The sequence below is a fragment of the Strix aluco genome, chromosome 2 (genome assembly GCF_031877795.1).
Source record: "Strix aluco isolate bStrAlu1 chromosome 2, bStrAlu1.hap1, whole genome shotgun sequence".
NCBI lineage: Eukaryota > Metazoa > Chordata > Aves > Strigiformes > Strigidae > Strix > Strix aluco.
In genome coordinates, this window is record NC_133932.1 from 51378792 (window position 1) to 51402491 (window position 23700).

Genomic DNA, 23700 nt, shown 5'->3' on the forward strand with positions numbered 1-23700 from the left:
GTTGGATTAAATCAACTGCTAAAGAAAACAGACGCTGTCTTCTCAGTTTGTATGGTCAACTGTTGCTCTTCACTTTTTTCTTGTACTGGGAAGGTATATGGCTTGGTCAGTGTCCCCAAAAAACAACATTGCCACTGTATATAGAACCCTTCTTATACAGAATCCTTCTCCCCACCCTGCTGTTCATGATGTAACTACACAACCTTTTTGGAGATGGATTTTGACACAGCTGGCTTGAGCCAAAGGCCTATTTATTCGCAGCTTTTAACTTTGAGGAAGTAACTTCTCATTCATGTAGCAAGTGTAATGGAAAAGACAAGAGGAACTTGACAGCTATTTTTAGGAAAAGATAGTGTTTATCTCAGCAAAACTAAAATAGATGTTGAGACATTACAAAATATAAACCTAGACAGATTATTTTTTAAAAATTATTTTAAGGTGAAGGAGTTCCTTTTAATATGTACCTCAAGTGCCCTGTCAGTTCAATAGTACTCCACTTAGATTTTTATTTCTATGCAAAATGATACTCTCCTGTACATTGTATGAAAAACGCACTAAAAAAATGGAAACTGCTAGTGCCAGAAAAATAGTAAACCTGATAAAATGCTTTCAAAGGCACAAAGTGCACTTTGAGCACTTTTTTATTAATTTTATTTTCACAAATAAAAGTAATAGTTTCACAAATAGAAGTAATATTATTGGACAAATGCGTCATCACAACAGCTGACACAGTAGTTGTGTAATAGACTCTGTATGATTCAGAAGGAGAGGGTGAGCAGATGAGTAGTGTACAGATGACATCAAAAGGGTTACCAAGAAGGCAAGGTATGAAACCAGACTGTTCATCTTGCCTGGGATCAGAAGTCTGGAAAACTCTGTTTCAGGAAAACAGAACAAATAAAGAGAGGGCCAGTAAACTAGAAGAAATTGCTCAGACATAAAGGAGCCTTAGGCAGTGTCCTGCTGCAAGTTTGTGGAGGTGGCCCAGTGCTAAGACACGGTGATAGTAGTAGTTTGTGTGAGTATTGCTGTGGGGTAAAAAGAGAAGTATTAGGGAAAGATTTGCTGTCAGGTTCATTAGGGGATCTTGGATGCAGGTGCATCCTTGCATAGAGTTAGGAGAGCTGTGCAACTGATTTCAGGAATTAGTTAATTTGGCAAGAAGATCAGAACTGACATGAAGCCATCATTGCTCACAACAAGTTGTCAGAAGTGGAAATGGTTGTGGCCCCAGGGGCAGAGACGAAGGGGTATTAGGGTGAAGAGTCACGCGTGTATGACATGCCCAGGTGTATCGTGGAGGGGGGAAATCCGGGTTAGCTAATGGGTGAGGGAGGCTTGCAGCAAGCAAAACAACAGAAGTGTTTGTGCGTACAGCTTAGAAGTTGGCATTTGGTATTATGTAGTAAGACTGTGTTATTTCTGTATAGAAGTCTTTCAGTGTCTAATTTAAAACCCGCTGAAAACCAGCAAAAGCTGAAAATACAAGGTAAGTTAAAATCATTAGAAAGGTGGTTGGCAATAGATTCCTTGGTTAGGAGACAGAATGTTTAATTTGTTAATCACTTACTATTCTGAATTTTATATGGGGAGTTAACATGCCACATGTAGAAAACGGAATAATGCAAATTAAAAGGCAGACAAGCTTTTAATACAAAGACACAAAACCCAACAAGCACATGTTCTGCAGTTAGTTTGTAGGAGGTTCTGTGCTGTAAGACTGGAGATACAAGTGTGAACTGACTGTCTGGAAGGAGGCAGAGTGATTAAAATCCAGCGCGTAAGTTTGGCTGAAGTATCTGCCTTTGCTGTGTTCTGGGGCTTCCCCACCATTTGTGCAGTGAAATTCATTGCTTAATGCGAGAGTGGCACACTGCTCAAGTGGTCATTTGAAGTTCATTTGGAAACATCACCTTTGGGACTAAAGGATGTTTAATGTGGGATCAGACACTTTCTGGCCTTTGCAGTCTGTGCTGTAGAGGAGGCAGCTCTTTAGTAGCTATCTCATTATGTAAAGTATTGGAGATTACATTAGATTTCCACCTAAGCTTTTCAGTATAAATACTGGACCTAATATAGAGAAACTACTACTACTCTGAAGAATATTTTTTAAATAAATTCAGGGAAAGCAGACAACTGGTTTGCACACAATACAGAAAGCTATGAGGATCTTGTTTTCTTCCTTACTCTTCTTGTCTAGTTCTTGAACCCCAGAATGTAGTGTGGTAGATAGAACTGCTTTTGAAATAAAAAATTAACTGAGTCCTTGGAGAGAAAAAGACAAATTTGTCATAAAGAGATTCTTCATAGATGCCATATATCTTTATGAAACCTTCCATTTTCAGATCCTATAGGAAACCTATTATAAAACTCCTTCCAGAATGTGAAGGCTCTGATGTAATTTTCTGAATCAAATTTACTTAAAGTATAAAATTGGTTCTGTCAATATCCCTATCTGAGAAGATTGCTATTTGCCCTACTGGCCCATGTAAAGGAAGAAAGAGGTAAGAAGTTTACTTTCCGCTTCAAGCTATCCACCCTTGATGAAGAGGGTAACTTCAGTTCCCGGGAGGCAGACAGCATTCAAGGAGATGGGGAATGTAGCCTCCAAGTTTCTGTTTCAGGTGCCACTCCAGGGAAGCCATCTGCAGCGACTGGCATATACCCTAACCCCCTTTCTTAGTTTAGTGCGAAGGATCTGGGCTCAATTACTGGTTTGCATATGAGGGAAGAGTCATATTGTAATCATGTAGTAAAGAGAGTGTTATCGTGTGACTATCTGAGTGCCTTTGCTACTAGGAGTTTTATTCCAATTTCCTAATTGGACAGATCTATTTTGAGAGCATCTGTTCGTTTGCCCTCTTCCTCTTGATTTTCATGACCCCTTTGGACATTACCAGCTAGAGTTGTCCGAAGAGTAGAGGTCTTTAATGCATTTAGAGGAACATAATAGTTCTTTTAAATTGAAAGCTGAATAGAGGAATATGACACAAATTAGTGCTCCTAACTGAATGAAAACCTCCATTTTGAGAGCCAGCAGCCAGTGGTCAAGTCACACAGGTGTGTTGGCCAGTCAGTCAGTACTTTTGTTGCTTTGTAGCAGTCCCAGCATCTACTATCATTTTCCTAGCTGTGCAGGTATAGGATACAGGTGGAAGCTGGGGCAAGGGTTGGTGGGGGTGGGTAGAGGTTGAGGTGATTAGAAGGCACTGAATGTAAATCCATGGTTCTCCAAGCTTCATTAATTCTGCTGCTTATGACACAACTTCTAGAGTCTTTTGGCTGCCCTGTTCCTCATACAAAGCTTGTATAATTTAATAATATGCAGATATACATAAAAGTTTTGCATATTTCTAAGCACACAAAACAATTTTTTTTTCACTCATACCACCGTTGTCAAAATACAAAGAGGAGTGACAATGCTGAAGTTTATCATCCTGATTTCTCTTTGAGGTTAACAATAAAAATAAAGAAACAGTGGCTCTGGAGGATTTTTGGTACAATGGTGAAGGCTTCATTTTCCCTTGTATTTCAGTTACCTGAATGGAAGTCTTACCAGTTAACAAGCAAGAGAGGAATGAAGAGCGCTGAAGAGAGGCTGTCTGCAGCTCCCTAGTGAAATGCCAGTCCTCATAGTCTGCAGTTCTAGTATTTGCTGTTTCATCCCAAGTGACATACAGTGCAGATAAGATCGTAAGGGCATTCAGTTCAGCCTGGTGAGCTGGAGGATGGGTTTTACTAACATGAGGTCTTTAAACAAGGAAAGGCATCAAATATATGAAAACAAGTTTCTGCAGGTTTGCTGACAGCTCACACCTAGTTGCAATAATATACTTTGCTCTCAGCATCTTCACCGGTCGGAGGCTGACTCACAGGAAGGAGAGTACCTCAGAGCAGCTTGGTTGGATTTTAGCAATCAAGCTGTAGACAGGGGAGATTAATTACAGAGAAATAATACAGAATCATGGGGCACATGGGGTTTAAAGTGTAGCCTTAAAATAGAGTGGGAGCATAGCTGAGGTTGAAAGGCACCGCTGAAGGCGATCTAGTTCAACCCCCTGCTCAAGCAGGGGAACCTAGACCCAGTTGCCCAGAACTGCCAAGTTGGGTTTTGAATATCTCCAGGGATGGAGGCTCCACAACCTCTTTGGGCAACCTGCGCCAGTGTGTGACCACCTGCCTAGTAAAAACAAAAAAATAAAACAAACAAAACAAAACAAAAAAAAACAAAACAAAAAAAACCAAAAAAAAAGAGAAAAACATTAGCTATATTCCATTAACAACTAGAGATCCTGGTCCAGTCCTGGTCCAGTGAAATCCTGCTTTCCTACTTTTCTGATTGCTGGCCAGATAACAAGATGCTGTACAGACAGGAGCTTGTAGTCTTAAATGCTCAAGGCACAAGTCATAAGTTATTGCACAATGAAGCCACACCATGTCTCAGTGCAAACTTACTATTCTATATTTACAAAGACTTTTTGGAGGAGAGTGCTCTAGAAAGTGCCATTGTACATGAAAGAAAAAGGTAAATGTGGACAGGATAAGAGGATGTCAGGAAAGGGTGGAGGGAATGTATTGTGGATAGAGCGAGAGCACAAGTAGAAGTTGGCCATAGAGTCCATTAGCCGATGCCAAAAGGCTGGAAGGTCAAAGAGTTATTGTTATAATGCAGTGTCAAGCACTGCTCCAGTGTGTCTGCCTCTCTTGCCACTGCTCTCCTATTAGAGCAGCATCTCTAGCATAGATGGCTCAGGTACTGTCATGTGGTCAGCCGGTCCCAGTAATGCATTGCATCCTTTAACTAGCAGCTTTAAACAGAGAAGCTTTCGGAGGCTTATATGTATTACCTTTAACACCACATAACTCCTGTGCTGGACAACCCTGGAGCACTTTCATTTTCAATTGCCTGTCTTGAAAAATTTCTTTGTGTGATCGTGCTATCAGTCCATTTCTCACTTTCATCGTACAGTAGTCATTTAAAACAAAGAATGTATGTATGTAGACCAAAGATTAAAACAATGACAAAACTGAATATGTGCAAGGTAACTAAGAGTTAAATACAACCCTGGAAATAAGGGTAGGTGGCATGAATAGAAGAAAACAATCAGTTAATGTGAGTTCAAAATTAGAAGATATCAATGGTGCTTTTTATAAATAAACTGTTCCTGTATCATTTGAAATCAGCAGAGAAGCAGTCAGGAGGAGAGAGGGCAGATGATAAATGATTCATTTGCTTGCCTCCTCTTTCAGATTCTTTTCTTTGCCAGCTTGAGATAACAGATGTCTTAAAGATTATTAATTCACAGGAAAATAATGCAAGACAATGGGCAGCCAAGACAGTATTCTGGTAGTCTAAATATTTTGTTTCTTATATTTTATTGCCTGTTGGATCTCAAAATCTAGAAAAGCTTTTATATCAATGAATGACTTCGCTTGGTTCAATGAGGCTTTCAATGACGAGAAGAGGTTGTTCTGTATTAGGACTATAATCTTTTGTTCATTGTGACTCAACCTTTGGTTACAGTCAAGTCAGCTGGGCATGGGGGAACGTGAAGACTGATTGTTGTGCTATACATTAAAAATAGTGCTTTTTGCAGAACTTTGTGATCATTGGTGAGAACAAATTTCAAAGGATGCTTGTCTTTAACTGTATGAAATTTTTCAAAGTTACTTCAGAACAGCCTGTATTTTCAGCTTCAGTAGGGGGCCATTTCTCTGCAGTCACTATTCACTAAGTGAGGTTCTTGCCTTAATGTGCTAATCTCTTCAGGGATCACTAACTCCCACCACCCAGATCTGTATTGAAGATGCCAAAGAATACTTTAACCTGAGACTTGTTACAATAAAACTTTTGTAACCCAAACCAAACACGACCGTGTACTTTGTGGGTTTCTACATTGAGAACACACTGCATTTAAAACATTTGAAGCAGAATAAGATGTGAAGTCATTATTCTGAGTCAGAAATGGGGTATTAATATACTCCCACTTGAAGAAAAAGGCTAGATACATTGCTGAATGTTTTATCATTCGTGTGGATTTCTGTGTTACTGAAGTGAAAACTGAAGGACCGATAGTTCTGCAGCGTCTGCCAATACTATATACTGTAAAAGAAGGGACCATGTTTGCATAGTCACTCTGGGTCTATGTGCAAGGAAACATGGCACCCTGAAGTGCTATGTTCTGTACTGGAGAAGTGGTCTTCACTTAGACTCTGTGGCTCTGTCTTCCTCTATTTCCATATACAAATTTGACTTTGTTCACTAAACTATTTGGAGTTCAGAGGTCTTTTATATGCATATGTATCCATTGCAAATTGATTTGCAAGAACATGTTTAGTCTCACAGTGAAGACCAAATAGTCATCAGATTTGTTGTCATCCCAGCTTCAGGTTAAACTTGATTTGTTGAAAAAGGAGATGAAACAGTGCTGTGTTTGCTTTTGCCTGTTGCTATTGAGTCATCATCCTACCTTACCACACTCTTTACTAAGTATAAATACTTTCTTTGTCTTTACAAAAGGATGTTTAAATTGGCGTTTCAGTGCAGGCTTCAGCTCTCTTAGTGGGTTTTAAGGTATTGAACATCTGTGAACACTGCAAAATAATAAAACAACAAGGTAAGCGATCTAAAAACAGACAAAGAAATGTAATTTACTCAAAAAAAAAAAAAAGACCGACTTAAGTAATAAGTTACAGGGATATTTCTGTAAATAAAAAAAATATGAATCACCTCAGAGGCAAATATGGTAGCAGATGTTTTGCATGCTTCAGCATCTGTCTTCAAAGGCAAAAGATAGTGAATTAAGCAAAGTTTTACATATATTTATATGAGTCTTTCCTTGCAGCACAAAGATATCAAGTATCTTTTGTGTGGTGCTTGATTTAAATTTTTTCTGAGATATGGAGTCCTAGATTTGCTTTTGTTATTTCTTTATCTCAGGTATTGATGGAGATTTCTCTATGCTTAAATAAAACTTTCTATATTACTGAATTTCCTTACTCTCTGATTTTCATTAATGCAAGCAGCACACACTTTATAAGAACAGCCAGGGTTCATATTAGTTCCCAGGTGCTGCTTTTTGTGAAGATATTTAGACTGATATTAGTAGATGATTTAATATTTACACACAACTGTATCAGGATATAGTGCAGCTCATAGTAGCTCTTTAAGAAAACATGCTGCTGCTCTTCATAACGTGCAAAGTAATTTTAGCCCTGAGGACAGATATGAGCATTAGTCTGGAAGTGGAAGTTGTCTGTGGCTGCAGCTGTGCTGTGGGGATGTGTGTGAACACCAGGCACAACTGAGAGGCAGCCAGCGGAAGTAGGTTGAAATTCTTTGGTCATGCAAGGGCTGACTATGGAAGCTTCATACTCTCCTTGTTCCCCTTCTTCAAGCAACATCAAAGATTAACCAGAAAAAGCTGCTTTCAAAGCAAGATTCTAGCAGGTTGTGTTGAACCTTTAGTTCAAATGTGTGGAACCCTTAGTACTGAGGGAGTCACTGATAGCTGTCTTCCCTGTGAGCACTCTTCTTTCAATTGCTTTTGTGGTCATGTGCTTTCCTGTGTCCCTTTTTACTCTCTGTCAAGAAGCTCCCTTAGGTAAGACCAACTTCCAGTGTCGTAGCTTCAACATTTGAAGAGGTGTGTGATGGCACTGGAGTATGTACTTTGGCCTCTCTAAACAGATGTAAATACCATATTGAGACAAGCAAAGTTTCTGGTGACTGATGAAGCAATTAAAAGGTTTGACTGTTGCATTTTGTGTAATATATGTGAAAGTAAAGGTGAAGTCATGAATGATCAGTGGGCTGAGATGGCAGCAAGGTTTTCAGAGGCTTATGTGTGCATAGTACTTAAGTGAGAAGCATTTTTATACAGGTTCTTCCAAACTGATGGAAGAGAATTGTAGGCCGATTATACATATCTGTCCTGGTTTCAGCTGGGATAGAGGTAATTTTCTTCCTGGTAGCTGGTACAGTGCTGTGTTTTGGTTTTAGTGTGAGAATAATGTTGATAACACACTGATGTTTTTGTTGTTGTTAAGTAACGCTTATCCGAAGTTGCCCATGCTCTGCCAACGAGCAGGTGTACAAGAAGCTGGGAGGGAGCGTGGCCAGGACAGCGGGTCTGAACTAGCCAAAGGGATAGTCCATATTGGTCAGCAGGTGGTGAGCGATTGCACTGTGCATCACTTGTCTTTCCTTGGGTTTATTTCTCTTTCTTTATTATATTCCTTTTTGTTACTACTACTACTGTTATTATTATTAATTGTGTTTTATTATTATTGTTATTATTTTATTTATTAAACTGTTCTTATCTCAACCCATGAGTTGTGAGCTTTTTTTTTTATTCTTCTCCCCATCCCTCTGGGAGGGGAGACGAGTGAGCAAGCAGCTGTGTGGTGCTTAGTTGCTGGCTGGGGTTAAACAACAACAGTATCTGTGACCATATAAACAGCTGGAATACAATATTAAACCTATGACTGTGTTATCCTACTGTCTTAGTATGTACAGTGAATAATATTAAGGAATACAGAAGAGGAAATATGTTGCTGGAAAATTATTTAGTAATTGTAAATCTTGTGGGTAATGATGTGCCAGGAGTATATTTTGAAAAGTTGTGTGTATTTATTTTTTAATAGTGGTTGCTGTTAGTTATGGAGAAGAAGTTACAGCAGAATGTTTTATTGTATTGACATTTTTAAGCAGCATGATTGATGCATTAATCACACAGTCTCATGATTGTTCTGCCCTCATAAACATAGAGTGTATCTGCAAAACACATCCAAGTGTCCTTGTTTTTTAAAATTGCTTTATTTCATCATTGTAAAGACAAAAATGCATCCCTGCAGGATTTCAGGGGTTATTTCTGTGTGATGGGTTGACCCTGTATAGATGCCAGGTGCCTACCAAAGCCACTCTATCACTCCTCTCCTCGGCCTGACAGGGGAAAGAAAATATAATGAAAGGTTCATGGGTCAACGTAGGGACAGGAAGAGATCATTCACCAATTGTCATTAGCCAAACAGTCAACTTGGGGAAAAATTTATTTAATTTATTACCAATCAAAACACAGTAGTGTAATGAGAAATAAAACCAAATCTTAAAAACACCTTCTTCCCGGACTTCTGGTTTCTCTACCTCTTCCCCCTGAGTGGCACAGGGGGATGGGGAATGGCAGTTGTGGTCAGTTCATCACATATTGTCTCTGCTGCTCCTTCCTCCTCAGGGGGAGGACTCCTCACACTCTTCTCCTGCTCCAGTGTGGAGTCCCTCCCACGGCAGACAGTCCTCCACGAACTTCTCCAAAGTGAGTCCTTCCTACGGGCTGCAGTTCTTCATGAACTGCCCAGCGTGGGTCCCTCCCACGGGGTGCAGCCCTTCAGGAACAGGCTGCTCCAGCCTGGGTCCCCCACGGGGTCACGAGTCCTGACAGCAAACCTGCTCCAGCGGGGCTCCTCCCCTCAGGTGCTGCCAGGAGCCTGCTCCAGCGTGGGCTTCCCACGGGGTCACAGCCTCCTTCGGGCACCCACCTGCTCCGGCGTGGGGTCCCCTACGGGCTGCAGGTGGAGATCTGCTCCAGCGTTACCCTCCATGGGTGCAGGGGCACAGCCCGCCCCGCCATGGGCTGCTCCGGCGCCTGGAGCACCTCCTCCCCTCCTTCTTCACTGACCTTGGGGTCTGCTCTCACATATTCTCACTCCTCTCTCTGGCTGCAATTGCTGTCACTCAGCAACTTTTTCCCCTTCTTATTTATACGTTATCCCAGAGGCGCTACCACCATCACTGATGGGCTCGGCCTTGTCCAGTGGCGGGTCCGTCTTGGAGCCGGCTGGCATCGGCTCTGTCGGACATAGGGGAAGCTGCTGGCAGCTTCTCACAGAAGCCACCCCTGTAGCCCCACCGCTACCGAAACCTTGCCATGCAAACCCAATATATTTGGTCGTGCAAGGAAATTAAATAATAAGAGAGCAGTGAGAAAAAGCTGGGGAAGTAGTGTATTGTATACTTGTGAGCAACAGTGTTTGGACTGAGCATGTAGGGGCCAATTACTGTATCACTTTGTACTGTTATCTTTTCTTGAGGTTGTAAGATGCTCCATAGTTTTGGTTTTCTATTTATGCTGGACCAGCTCCTGTTCCCTGGTCTCTTGACTGAATCTGCCTTAACTTTGAGTGACTTTCCTTTTTTGCTTCTCAGAAGGCAAGTATTTGGAGGCCCTTTTTGTCTCTTCCTTAATGTTGAGCAAGTCCTCTTTTTTCTTTTTTTTTTCCTTTTTTTTTTTTTTTTAATTAATGCAACTCAGGATTGTAACATATTCCATCATGTAATTTGTTGCTATGTGCCTTGGATACTTACTTGCAATAACAACCAGCATTGTGGTAAAAATTTTAACTGTGGAAGAGATTTTACAAAGTGCTTGAAAGATGTAAAAGACTTGCACTAGAGCAGACAATATTTTGAGAGACTAAGATGTGGTAGGATTTCTGTAATTTGCGTCCCAGCTTCTGCCTGGGATCTGTCTACAGACCTGTGTAGGATCTCTTGTCAGAGTCACTGAAAGGTAGTGAAGTTGTGGAAGTGCAGCTAAGAAGCTAAATTGTCCTGAAGAGCTTTTTCTTGTAACAGGTGACATACCAAAGATAAGCTCTGAAGTCAGGGTGGGTGAATTTAGCTAAGCATGAGTAGAAGTAAGAAGGAAAATCTTAAGGGAGTTTGACATGAAATAACTGGGATGCAGCACAATATCAACAATACAAAGTTCAATGCTTAAACTAACTTCAAGAAGTGGAATCTTGTTCTGTGGTTTGCCAAGCCAAATGCCATGCTCCTCTTTCTCCAGCACTGAAGAAAATGTATTGCTTACCATGGGCAGTCTGATTTGTTACTGTTGATATGTGTTCTTGGTTTAGCATTAATGATTGCAGTCAAGCAAATCGCTTACACTCAGGGCTATAAACCTCTGGATGTGCTTGGTAGCAGAGGATTTTGAGGTATAAAGCCTGCTTTCCATGAAAAATAAAGGTACAAGGCAGTAATGAGGGAATTGAACATTATACCTTTTGGCTCTTTTGATTAAACACCCTCTTGATAAATTACAGCTTTTTTAATGTGTTAGAATCTTGTGGAAAAAAGTAAAAGAAAGAAGATGTAAAGAATGTGATCTGTGTATGATATCTTTTGAAAATGACACTGTGTTAAAGAACTAAATTGCTGGCAGCCTTGTTAGCATGAGCATCACTCTTAATAGTCAGTTTAATTTAGTAAAAATGAATGCAATAAATACCACAGAAGCTTGTTTGACTGATGAGAACAACTAAGAAAATATGGGAAAATTTATGTGGAATTTGGAGTTTCTCACCACCAAAAGCTAAAGGTGCTGCAAAGCCAACTAGATGCACCTATGGCAGGATGCCTGCCTCCCCTTCTTCTCCAACACTGCCGGTGACTTGTTCTGCCGCTGCGCTGTATATGTAGGCTGGTGACTTGCCAAAACAAATAGCCTTTTGGTTTGTTGGTTTTGTTTTGGTTTGTTGGTTTTTTTTTTTTTTTTCCCCATTTGTTGCTCAGTTTTGCAGGATAGTGATACACATCTGATCTGTCTGATGCAGAAATACTTGTCCTGTGCTTGTGGAAGGAGCTATCCTGTGTGGATACTGTGGCATTGTTCTTTTTTGAGGATGTTGTGGAACAGTGAATGTTAATTTTCACTTTCAGTACTGAGATACCTTTTGGGAAACCTACCTTCTGCTCAGCTGTCATAGAGCTAATGGTGTCTGGGGCTTCAGAGGGCCAGCAGCAGAAAGAATAATTGATTTATTTCAATTTATCATATTTATTTATTGTTCTTCTGAACATGTATTCTTGGGCACTTGTGCAACCCTCAAATAACAAAGTATAGCATAACATGCACTTTAAAACGGCAGGTTATTTTGGATTATAGCATTTTCATGATGGTAGCTGAGAAATAATAACAAATCTTAACATGAGGAGTGCAATCAAGGGCTCCTCCTGGTGTGTTTTCCTTTTAGCAGAGCTGAAGGACAGGTAGTTGTATAACCTTGCATGCTGAGCTTGGTGCGTGTCAGCAGCCCAGCGAACAGTCCTGCCACAGTTCTCTGAAAGGTTTTGAAAATGTCATGGCTTGATTGCCATGGGAGACACATGCCTGAGTGTTTCTGCCCAGGTGACTACTCGTTGCAGTGTAAGTGCTGCAGATTCGGACTCCTTACACCAAACTGGGTGAGTCATTTTCCCAGTTTACCAGGACATCTCCTAGCTTCATGCATTAGCTTCCTAGAATTTAGGATTTGTCAGGGCTTGTGTTCCAAGGCAAATTTAATGTAGTTTCCTAGGTTTTCGGAACACTGCTGAACAGGAAAGTGAAATGTCTGCTCTGTCTGTGGATGTGTTAATATTTTTTGTTTAACTTTGCTGCCTTTAATGGCTTCAAAATTAATATTGAAATTGTATAGATATTCTAGAGGAAAACAAGATTCTAGGTTAAAATTCTGACTGGTGTTCTAAGCGCCTAGTATGAAAGACAGTTTTGTTTTTTCTTAAGTCTTGTTGATTTATTGCATGTGTTCATTGTGTAAAAGCTCTCATGAGTGCAGCAACCAGAAAATTGGTTGCTGTATTTTTTTGCATCTTTTCGACATTTCTTGAGGCATTTGTTTAACATATGTTACCTGTTGGAGTGAAAATAAAATCTTCATAATGTTTTTTTTTTTTTTTCCCCTGATAAGAGAGGCTTACTTGAAACTGATGTAGCAGAGGTCAGAGTAAGACCTAATGTCATTACAGGGATTGAGAACCTGTCAAAAAGCACTGATACTCTGGTAGCTAAAAATATAGTAGCATAGTTGTTAGCCTTCTTTAAGAAAAAGGCATACTTTTAAAGCTGTTCTGGAATTTATTTTTTAGTTAAGTTGAACAGAAGTCAGCTTCAGTACAGGAATCTGGTAGTACAAAGTTAATATTTTTGGAGATTACTGTGTAGGAATCCATGTGGTTTGATCTAAATGCCTTTATTTATAGAGAGGAGAACACAAAGTAAACTGAATGTGCGCAGTGGTTCCACAAATTAAAGCTGTTTGCTTTCATTTACTGTATGTTGTGAAGTGCTACTGTGCATAGGCAATTTAAGCGGTGTGAATTATGTGATGGAACCTAAGAGAAGTGGGAAAGATGAAACAGCAATTTATGTTTAATTTTGGTTTATTCAATTGCTTTGTCTAGCGATCAATACAAAAAGCAGCAAAGAACAACTATATCAAAACCTGGCTAAGGGGATAATATTGTGGGATTATCCCATGACAACATGAGATGTATGCAATGAGAACAGAAAGAGAAAAGACCTTTTATGGGCCATTTGCAAATCTTGTCATGTTTCTGTTCTTGCAGTTTGAAACTTCATCTGCCATCCAAGAAAGAATATTTCAGGTTTCTGTATCTCCTCTTGTTCTTTAGAAAAGCTAATTTATTGCTACAGATATCTATTGCCTGCAGTATTTCTTAAAGCTCCTTATACAGTAATTTCATATCAATTTTATGCTAGCCAGTGTAACAAACTCTTTTTGTAATGTATCCTTGCAAGCCGTCTTCCGAGTATGAGAAAAGAAACCAAATGTACAGGCAAGTGCAAGATCTTGTGTTGGGTAATAGGCCTCCTCATGTCAACAGGTGCTAATTGCATAAGGGATGGTGGGGAACCCCCTTGCCAGGCAGTGGGCCCTAGTGCATGTGGCAGTGAACTAAGTCCCAAAGTTAGGGATGACTGGGGCAAGCCACCCTGTTGAAATATGCCTTGGCTTGCCCAGCATTACAGTGAGGACAGAAGCATTTGCTGCTCCTTGGAATGTACTGCTTGTGAAAGGCATTAGACGGGAGCAACTAATTGTTATTGTTGCAAATGGGCAAGAGAATTGGTCATTTGGCTAAAGGCAGCGCTTGCTGCTGAGGAGTATTTTTGCATCTCTGGAACCAGGTGAGAAACTGAGTCAGCTTGTCCAGTCTTTACCAGGACTGTGTAACTGCTTTTAAAGTACAGTTTAAAAAGCCTGCTTGAAACCCTATCACCAAGTTCCAATTTTCGTCTTGTGATGGAGCATTTCACCTGTAATGCTAATCCAAAATAGTAATTTACACTATGAAGTTTAAAAGATACAAGTACTAGAGCTAACAGGTTTGATGAACGTACACATTTCCTGTTCTGCATGTGGTTGAGTTAATGTGTAGTTTAATACTGTGTTTTACACTTTCCCCCTAAAATATGGAGTATAAAATATGCAGCCTGTATGGCAAGGACAAGCATTCCTGTTGAAGTTTGGATTTGCTTTGTCTAATTTGCTGTGATGATTTGACTACATTCTTGATGTTGCACTTGCAGAAGTTTCTACTCCTTTTATATGCATTTTTAAACTTTCAGTCTCAGAAAGGAAAATATTTTGGTGGTGTATGGTTAACCTGTGTAAGTGTCTTTTGAGTTAGTTTACAATTATTTTCCTAGCATTTCCTTCTGCTTTGAGTTAGGCTTAAATAATGATCTTGGCTTCATAGTATTTCAGTTCTGTCTGTCAAATGCACAGACCTGGCTCCTGCTGTGGCATACAGAAGTGCTCCACTCTTCAGTTAATTAATGGTTTTCTCCTACAAGCACATGACCACTAGTACTATGTTGTTGCTATACGTTTCTTCCTGTAATTACTGCTGTTATGCAAAAGACTCATACATGACAAAAGGCTTGAATATTGCAGCATGTTTTTATCAAAAGAATGAATTCATTGAACAATATGAGGTTTGCTGTTATTCTGATGGTGCATAAGTGTTAAAACATAATGGTGTAACAAAAACGTGTCTTCCAGGCTTTCAGGTTGCTCACAGACAAATCATGGTCATAAAATTCAGAGCAGCTGCCAGATGGCTGAAACCTGGAAGCGTTGCTGTGGAGTCTAGCAAGAGAAAACCTACTCCTCAGTAACAGTAGAACATTAACACTCTCAGAGTAATATATTACTAGCGGTGATGGCATATTGCATTGTGGCTTAATTGTGTTTAATGGAGTCCTGCAATCTCCATGATTCAGCTGCACACATCGAAGCAGGGCACTTCCCAGTTCATCTGCTTGTAGGAAAACACAGTAGCTTTACATAACCCCTTTGGTAGAGTACTAGAAGTACCTCAGATATTCCATCTCCCAGCACCCCTCCTTGCAGTTTATCTTTCTCGTCTCTGGTATATGAATGTCACAAATCAAAAAACAAAAACAACAAAAAAAAAACACCCCACAAAAAAACCCCAAGCCAAAAAACCCCACTTCTCCCCCCCCCCCCCAATATTCACACCCAGCTTACTTCTGTTTTCTGCTAGACAGGGAAAAAACAGACCTCAGCAGTCATCTATCCAAAGCATTCACCCTTCTAACAGCATGAGAGTGATAAGAGAATTGGAATTGACATGTCACATCCCAGGTCAGAAAAATACTGTCAAAATCCTCCAGGAAAAGAAGGAAATTGCAACTTGGCAATTCTGGTGCCTTTTAAGATCAGAATTGTATTTCTACTAATGGGTGGATATAAGATGGTGGAGTCCTTGTGTTGTAGAAGATAATGACAGAATCCACATTAGAATTGAGTATAACCAAGACTTTATCTGAAGTCTCTTAACATTATCTTCAGTAGACTTTTATGAAAGCAATTAAAAAAGTTAATATTTTTAATGCTAACTAGATGTTTGCTCTTAATTTCTCAAAAACATCTACTGAGGGTAGTGGTTTTAAGAAGAGTTTTTCTCAGAAGTAAGCTTGTAGCTCAACCTTTTTCTTAACATTTGCATTTTAATATACACAATTCAATGATTTATAACAAAAAAAAAGGTGATACAGTAACCATGTAGTCTGGCAGTCCAAAGCTGTACCAGAACTCCATCAGTACCATTAAAATCAGGAACACGTAACCTAAAAGCATATACATCATTTCTTAGTTGTACAGTAGTTGCCTTTTGTCTTTTTGCACATTAAATTTAGAACTGGTTTCTAGCTGAGTGATATCACAACCCAGCTTGTCTAACTGGGAGACACTGTGCACTGAACCAGTTTGCCGCAGCTACAGACAGAGCTTTGAAAGCTGGAAGGATGGGAAGTGCAACTGAGGCTGATGGGCACATGGTTTTCTTGTGCAGGGGAACCAGAAATAGAAGACAGGAAACTTTTCCTCTAATTTCTCATTTTCCTCCTAATAGACTTGCCTGAAAGGGGCTTCCTTGCCAAATGGTGTTACTGAGTTCAGTCACTTTGCATCTACTTGAAGGGTGGCTGAGTGGATCTCAGTTTTCTTCCATGGTTCACCTGCACCTGCCCAGCAAGCCCAGAGTAGAGGGAAGTCCATGGGGCTGCAGGAGCTGCTATGTGTTTTAGTGTGTTTGAAATTTTTTAGATGTGGGAGGAATGTCTTTAGGCTCCTCACGCTGCAAACCTTGACTTAGTTCCCAACATAACCCATGCAATTTCCATAGCAACACTCCTTTCTTAAAAAACAATAATAAAAGAAATCCAGGCATAATTGGGTTGGATTGTTTGTCTGAGCTGTGATGATATCGATACATCTCTTTTTAAACCAGATCCAACTGCAAAATTGTGGAGTCTAGTTTTGAAGAGATTGTCAGCCGTTTGCGTCTACCTTTTGTCATCAGGGAGAGGGATAGACATTTGCTCGATGGGTTTGTTCTCTGAAGGTTTTTATTGAATATAGTTTTTTGACGCTGCAGAACTGTGTTATGAAAAGGATTGCTGTACTTGTTCTCTTCTGGTGGGAAAAAAAGTGGATTAGTATGTAGAGTTGATGGACCTTCTGTTAGTGCAGTTAACCATGTGGTTTTCACTGACAGGACAGTCTATAAAGACATTGGCATCAGTGAAAAGTAGGCTCTGTAGAAACCACCATTCACACCTGCACACATTTATAAAAACATCTGTTTCATGACAGAGCTTTTAAGTTTAAAAAAAGTAGTTTGGATTTGAAAATTCCAGTTCGTTTTGAAATGGTTTAGTTCCTATCTGCTCTGCTGCTGCCATACTTTTCATCTAATCCCACGCTGTAAGTTTGCGACCTTTCCTCGGTCCAGTGGCAGCATGTAAGTACCAGTGTGACTTCTTGTATAGTGTTGCCTCAGCTTTTGGTACCCCTTACAAAGGTAAGCATTGAATGACAATGCGTTGTCATTGCCTCTTGTCTTCACTGTGAATGCCAGAGGGGCGTTTAAATGTCTAGAAATCATGCTCTCTCTTACGTGTGTACATCTGGAGAAAGCCCCTTTATGGTCTCCTGCTGTCACAGGCAACCACACCATTTTTAAAATCTGATCAAACAGCACTTTGAAACAAATTAGATTTGTGCCCTTGAAGATCTGTTTGTTTCAAGTTTCTAAATACATGTTCATTGCTTTTTCCATCTGACCTAACTTTAGACCTTTAAAAGTTAGATGTTGAGGTCTGATCTAGCCACACCAGTAGAAAAAGGCACTTCTAGAGAGTCATTCATCTGATGTATATTAGTCTTCTATTTTACAGTGACACTAAATACCCTCTGGAGGTATTAGGTTCTGTCCACTCCTGAATGATAGGCTCAAACTTAGACATCCGATTCAGGGACACCTACAATGAGATGGGAAAATCTTAAGATAAAGACCAGAATGAACTGGTTTAGCAAAGCCTGTTGTTTACACTGCTAAGCTACCAAGTTTTGCTTTGAGTGAAAGTGTTTGGGGAATGATGGGAGAAGCAGTTCACCACTCAGGGCAGAGGGAAGGTAGCCACAGGTGGGGTGAGTGGGAATTGGCAATCAACAGCTGCCATAGGGAGTCAGCCAGCATCCTTCTTAAGGTGCATGGTGACATGACATCTTTCATAATGCATGCAAGGTCCATTTTCTTTCCTCCCTTGCTCGATCTGCAGACACTTTGTAAGGGTTCAGTGCCTTTGGCACAGTCCTTACAGGGAGCGGAGCCGAGTCAGGCATGCTCTGTGGCACAGTTGTTGAGGTCTTGGTGCCATCTATTCAGATGCAATATGCTTTGCAGTCACTGGCTTGTTAGCCCCCTTGTATGTGCACAGCAAATTCTCTGTAGCTGCCTGGTTTGTTTTAAGAACTGACTGCACCAACTAGGTGTGAATTTTTTTTTTTTTTCCCTTGGAGGTTTATTATAACTATGTAAATGGGAGCCAGTACTTTTTCACAAGGGTGAGTGATGTTATTTTTGTATGATGGCTTGTTCTGAATACAATGTAGCTCAATTAGTTTCTGACCTGCAGCTCACAGGCGCTTTGTCTTCAAAACACCGCTAATGTTGTGCCACAGCTACAGGAGATGAAAAAGCCTAGAACTGCAACCAGCAAACCAGCAGTCAGAGCGCAGCGTGGTGGTACCTGCAGCAGGTTACTTGCTACAGATTATTATAAATTGCCCAGGAAAAGTTCACTAATCTTTTTTTTTTTTTTTTTTTTTTTTTTTTAAGCCTTTCAAAACCCAGTGAGGATTTTGCAGCACACCTTTTCTGATTTTAAAGTACTGGCTTTATTACCTGCTTTCTCACCACACAGTAACTTTTCACTTGCAAGTAACTCAGTTTATGCTCAAGTGTGGAGAAAAATGCAAAAAACCTCTTACAAAATATTGTCTTCATCAATTTACAAGTAAGAAGAAAATTGATTAAATTAGAAAGTATCTGCAGTCTTCATTGCAGAATTGCTTCCCTATATGGTTTAAAATTAACTTTACATCAATTGGTTGAATTACTTACATTTTAAAGTCACAGTGTGCCATTTCATTCTCAGATGACTAGCAGTTAAAGCGTAAACTGTAATAATACTCTGCAGTAAGTGACAATATTAGCAAAAGGGAAAATGGCAAGAGAAGACCGAGACTTCAATGTTTCTGTCTAAACTGCTTGTTAGTTGTCCCAGTTTGTCCTTCTGGTTCCTGAACACGCTGCCTTCGGAGACTTTTTGCTAGTTAAGAAACAGACAAAAAATTGATGATATTGGGGTGGAGATATTGCATTTGCAAAACTAGAGTTTTTCTTTACTAACAGTTCTTGTATATGCACAGCTTGGTTACTCTGACTTCTTTTCCTGTTAATCAGCTCTGTTTTCTTAGAAAACTCATACTGCTGTATTACCCAGGTTGCTTTAGTGTAAGAAAAAACAGATACCCCTTGGCTGCAGAGCTCTTCATGCAACTCGTGCTCTGCTCAAGTGCTCCAAGCATTACCATGCATATGGGGTCCAGCAGCACCTTCTCCTTAAAACCAAGGGAATTTCTGTTGAATCTGTTGTCTTGCATTAAACCAGAGAGAGGAACTGGTTGGTACATAGAGTCTATGCCTCTTGTTGGTGTGCTACTTTCTACTTAGGTATTTCTTTAGAGAAATATTTGGGATGAGAGGGAAGGCAGTGAGACAACCATGAGACTAATGGAGATAAATGCAGACTTTTGCTAGGTTTTCTATACAGTAATAAAAAAACTTTGTGGGGCTGGGAGGGGGAAGGATTAATACAGTTCTATTATTAGCATCCAGAATTGTGTTTACTTCTTACTCTCTTAGCAATCTCAAAAATATTCTCCAGGAGTCCCACAATATTGATTATTAAATAGGGTGGCAACTGACATCAGTCAGGCAACATCAACACATCAGTTGCTACTTGATGTTAGAAAACATTGCGGGGATCTTATCTTTAGGGAAAATAGCCAGCGTCTTTTGCACAATGAAAAAAGCGCTCAGTATGGAAGGTATGTATTATATTTAAGTTATTTTGATTGCAGCTGCATAAAGTTGTCAATTTAGGACCATTTTAGTTTAGGTGGTGCAGAATGAACAGTCATCTGTAGGTGGAAAAACGAGCCAGTTTGAGCAAGTTTGGTTGCAGTGCATTAAAGTATTAATTTTAGCATTCCAAAACCTGTCACTCATGCATGATTGCAGTGGCTGTAAATAATACAAAATAGTATGGTTTATACATTGCACATCTTCTAGAGAAGAGAGTAATCAGTGAATCCTGTGTTTTGAATGATATCTCTCTTCCTACTTTCTCCTCCTCCACCACGTTCCAACATGATCATGATTCATGTCAGTAAGTTGTCCTTCAGCTAATAGAGGCTGAGCAGCACGCTTCGGCAACTTAATTTAGGGAAGTTCTCTCATCTGCTTTGTTACAAATCACACTATTATATTTAAATGTAAGCCAGTGGGTCTGGCAAACAAAAGCTCGGGAACTGAATCTTTTCATTTATCTGTCTGTCTTAAAACTGTGGTGGCAGAAGGGTCAAGTAAGGGGTCTTACTCTTAACCAGAGCTATGAATTCAAGCCTCTCTCCAGTCATGCATCCAAAGATGCACCCTCATACCAGCTTCTAGCCTGGACATCCAAGTTGAAGAGAAAGATGGGTGGTAACATAGTTTCCAGTAGCTGGTTGATTATCAAAATTAGCCTGTCTTAACCACACTAACCCAATGACATACCTAGCTTTGGGGTCCTTTGGGATGGGTTTTCCTTCTTTTCTCTTTAATCTGATACTAGTGCATAAATATGCACCTTACAAATATGTGTGTATATATACATACCTACCTATACATCTGTATGTGTTTATATGTAAAAGAATATATATAAAAAAGGTTAGTGAGATCTTTGTACACCTGTGGAAGAATTATGGAGAAAAAAATACAGGACAAAATAATTAGTTGAGAGCTTATTTTCATATGAGCAAAAGCCACACGGTTTTGGATCCCTTCCTCACCCCTCCAGTTTCTGGATTTGCCTGCACCATGTGTATAGAGCATTAGCCTAGAAGAGAAAGTGTAGCAAATACACTCTGGGTAAAGCTGTCCATCCTGTCACTAGGAAGCGCACAGTCTATTAGTTAAATTTTGACTCTTGAATAATATTACAGAAAGGAAAAAATCCCCACAATTTATTTTCATTTATTAATTGCACTGAATTATAAAAATGCTTGAAAGAAATAATATGCACCAGAAATCTTTTCTCCACCCTCTTTTTGTAAATTAATTTTAGACAGATATGCTAAGCACTGCAAACATTCAGATTCTTTTAATAGTGCTCAGAGAATAATATTTCATCTTTAATCATTTCCCCTGTCTTGTGTTTGGCATAAAATTTTGATTTTGTTTTACAATTTCCCTGTTTCTTTCATTTCCACCAGGAGAGAGAAACAGAAGGAGAAGATGTCAGGTGGCTTTCAGTTATATGCCCCAAAATGAAGATGAACTGGAATTAAAAGTTGGTGACATCATTGAAGTTGTGGGAGAGGTGAGCACATCTTTAATGGAATATACATACATGCAGTTCTGACATCCTGTGCGTGCTAAGCTGTTAGATACCATGTATTTTGAGACCTAATTTAAACCAGACATTTTTCTTCTCTGGTTTATTGACGTGTCTGGTTTGGGTTTCTATTGGGGGTGAGGGGATGTGGTTGGTTGCTTATGGATTTCATAATCCCTATGCTGATTTTACTTGATCAGTTGACGTTTCTGAGTTCTGTTCAGGGAGTTTGTGCTACAGGGCTATTGAGTTTATATCTCTGAAGAACCAAGATTATAGCAGAAAAATTTTTTCCCAATTTTAGTAAGCCAGCTATGGGGAAGAATTATCTTTATGGAGTTAAACACATTTAAGAAATTTACTTGAAGCTCTCAAGTTCAGTCATGACATTCTCCTTTTGTCATCTTTAACAATTTCGTTTTAGTCTAATCAGTTTAAAAACAAACAAACAAACCCCAACAAATTCTTTAGAGGCTCAAGATGCACTTATTTTGGGTGGAAAATGAATCCACATGTCTTAGAAGGAATGGGAACAAATTACGAAAACTTGGACAGAGATACAGAAATTTTCTTTGCATGGGTGAATCTGGTTGCAAGATCAAGGATTGCTGTTCACTTCAAATACCTTCAGTTTTGTTCCATTAGAGATTTTAGAAATATCTTCTTGAGCCTGATAGTATGTGAACCAGAAGTCAAAATGATAGCATGAATCCTTTAAGTAGAATGCATTCAAACTCATTTAGTCTTTATTTAGTTAGCTTTAAAAAGACCTAAGACCTTAGTCTGCTCAAGCAGCCAATAAAAGGTGTGTTTCAGCTTGTATCATTTATTTGGAGGATTTTTTTCCCTGTGACTCAGCAGCTAATAAGTCAACATTTATTTTTGTGACAAGGATATATGATTATATATCCTTGTTTTCTTTTTCCTGCATCTGTCACTTTCTTGTCATGGATATATGATTATATACCTTTGTTTTCTTTTTCCTGCATCTGTCACTTAAGAAATCAGTTCTAAAAGAATATAAATTCTACTGCGATCTACATGACATCCAGTGTTTTCTTCTGAGAGATTAAATTCTCACATCTGAGTGTAAGAAGCTTAGTGATCACTGGTTTTCCTTTTACCTAGCTGTGCAAGCCAGCTCTATGCATTGTTCTTCCTGGAATCAGAGATGATGTGTCACTTAACTAACCTTATTCTATCTCTGAGCAGAACTGTGTGGGGGATGTCAAGGTTGTAAGATATTTAAGAGCATATTTTGAAGACAGTGTAAACCCAATATTATATAATGAGTTCACAGCAGCACATGAGCTGTTCTCACTGCACAATTTTGTATATTTGACCTCACATGGCCACACAAATATATTCCATCAGTTGCCCTACTTAAAACTTTTAAGTCTGTCTCTTTCGAGAGTAAAGTGGTAGAATAAAACCCCTTCCTAGTATCCAGCCAACAAATTAACTCTACTGAATGAATGATATGATTAAATAATTTAGATGAGGCACTGGACTTCTCTTATGAAATGCATCTCTTGTCTTCTTATAAATTTGAACAACTTAACTATAAATAACAGATTTTTTTAAATCCAAATGAAAATGTTTGCATCAAAATTTAAAGATGTAGAACTATGGAAGTGAAACATTCTTGTACTTGCATGTACTTGCTTATAGTTAAGGCCATGTTTTTTGAAAACCACTTGGATTGCTGATTACAGACTTTGTAGTCTTACACTCATAATTGTACCTTGAATTGCTACTGTCAAAGAAGGCATCAACAACTTGCTGATTCTAAGGTTTAAGAAAATATATTGTCTAGGGCTGCTTTTTTGATTGGCAGTACTAAAGAATGTCATACTGGAATTAGTTTTACTGTAGTGCGGAAGAGGATTTCTCATGGCTAGGTTGAACAGTTGACCATAAGTAAATGCCGAAGAAGAACAGCTGACACAGGTGAGGCTGTGCCCTTTTTGACCTTACAAAATACCCTGTTCTGTCAGCTACTGAAATATAAGCTCTGCCTCAGGCATCGTCTGGTGCATTCATGTGATCCAGGACATTGTCTGACTCTTCTGGGTGGAACTAGTTCAGCTGGGGAAAGAGGGAGAAGAAAGGAATTTAGAGAAAAAGTTCTCAGCACCTCAGGAAGTGTTGTTGTATGACCTTTATTTTCAGTCATGGTTGATACCAAGAAGTTGATGTTGAATACTTGCTGTTATTACTTCCTCTTCTGCCCTTATCATAGTAGTGTTAATTCCTCGAAAATGTAGGGCAGAATTTTTCTTTTGAAACAGGAACTTTACTTGATATAGAAAGCTGCACCAACCAATGTACTGATTTCATTGTTTACCCTTCTGTTTAT

At 39.4% G+C, this 23700-nt stretch overlaps 1 protein-coding gene across 5 annotated transcripts in view; it reads left to right on the top strand.

Moving 5' to 3' along the window:
* Positions 1–23700, top strand: part of SH3KBP1 (SH3 domain containing kinase binding protein 1) — a 237431-nt gene that overhangs the window by 98474 nt on the left and 115257 nt on the right. For all 5 annotated transcript variants that reach the window (XM_074814691.1, XM_074814693.1, XM_074814692.1 and 2 more), the window contains one exon: positions 21220–21326. In XM_074814691.1, the coding sequence (XP_074670792.1) occupies positions 21220–21326 (107 nt within the window). The remainder of the gene's footprint in view (positions 1–21219; positions 21327–23700) is intronic.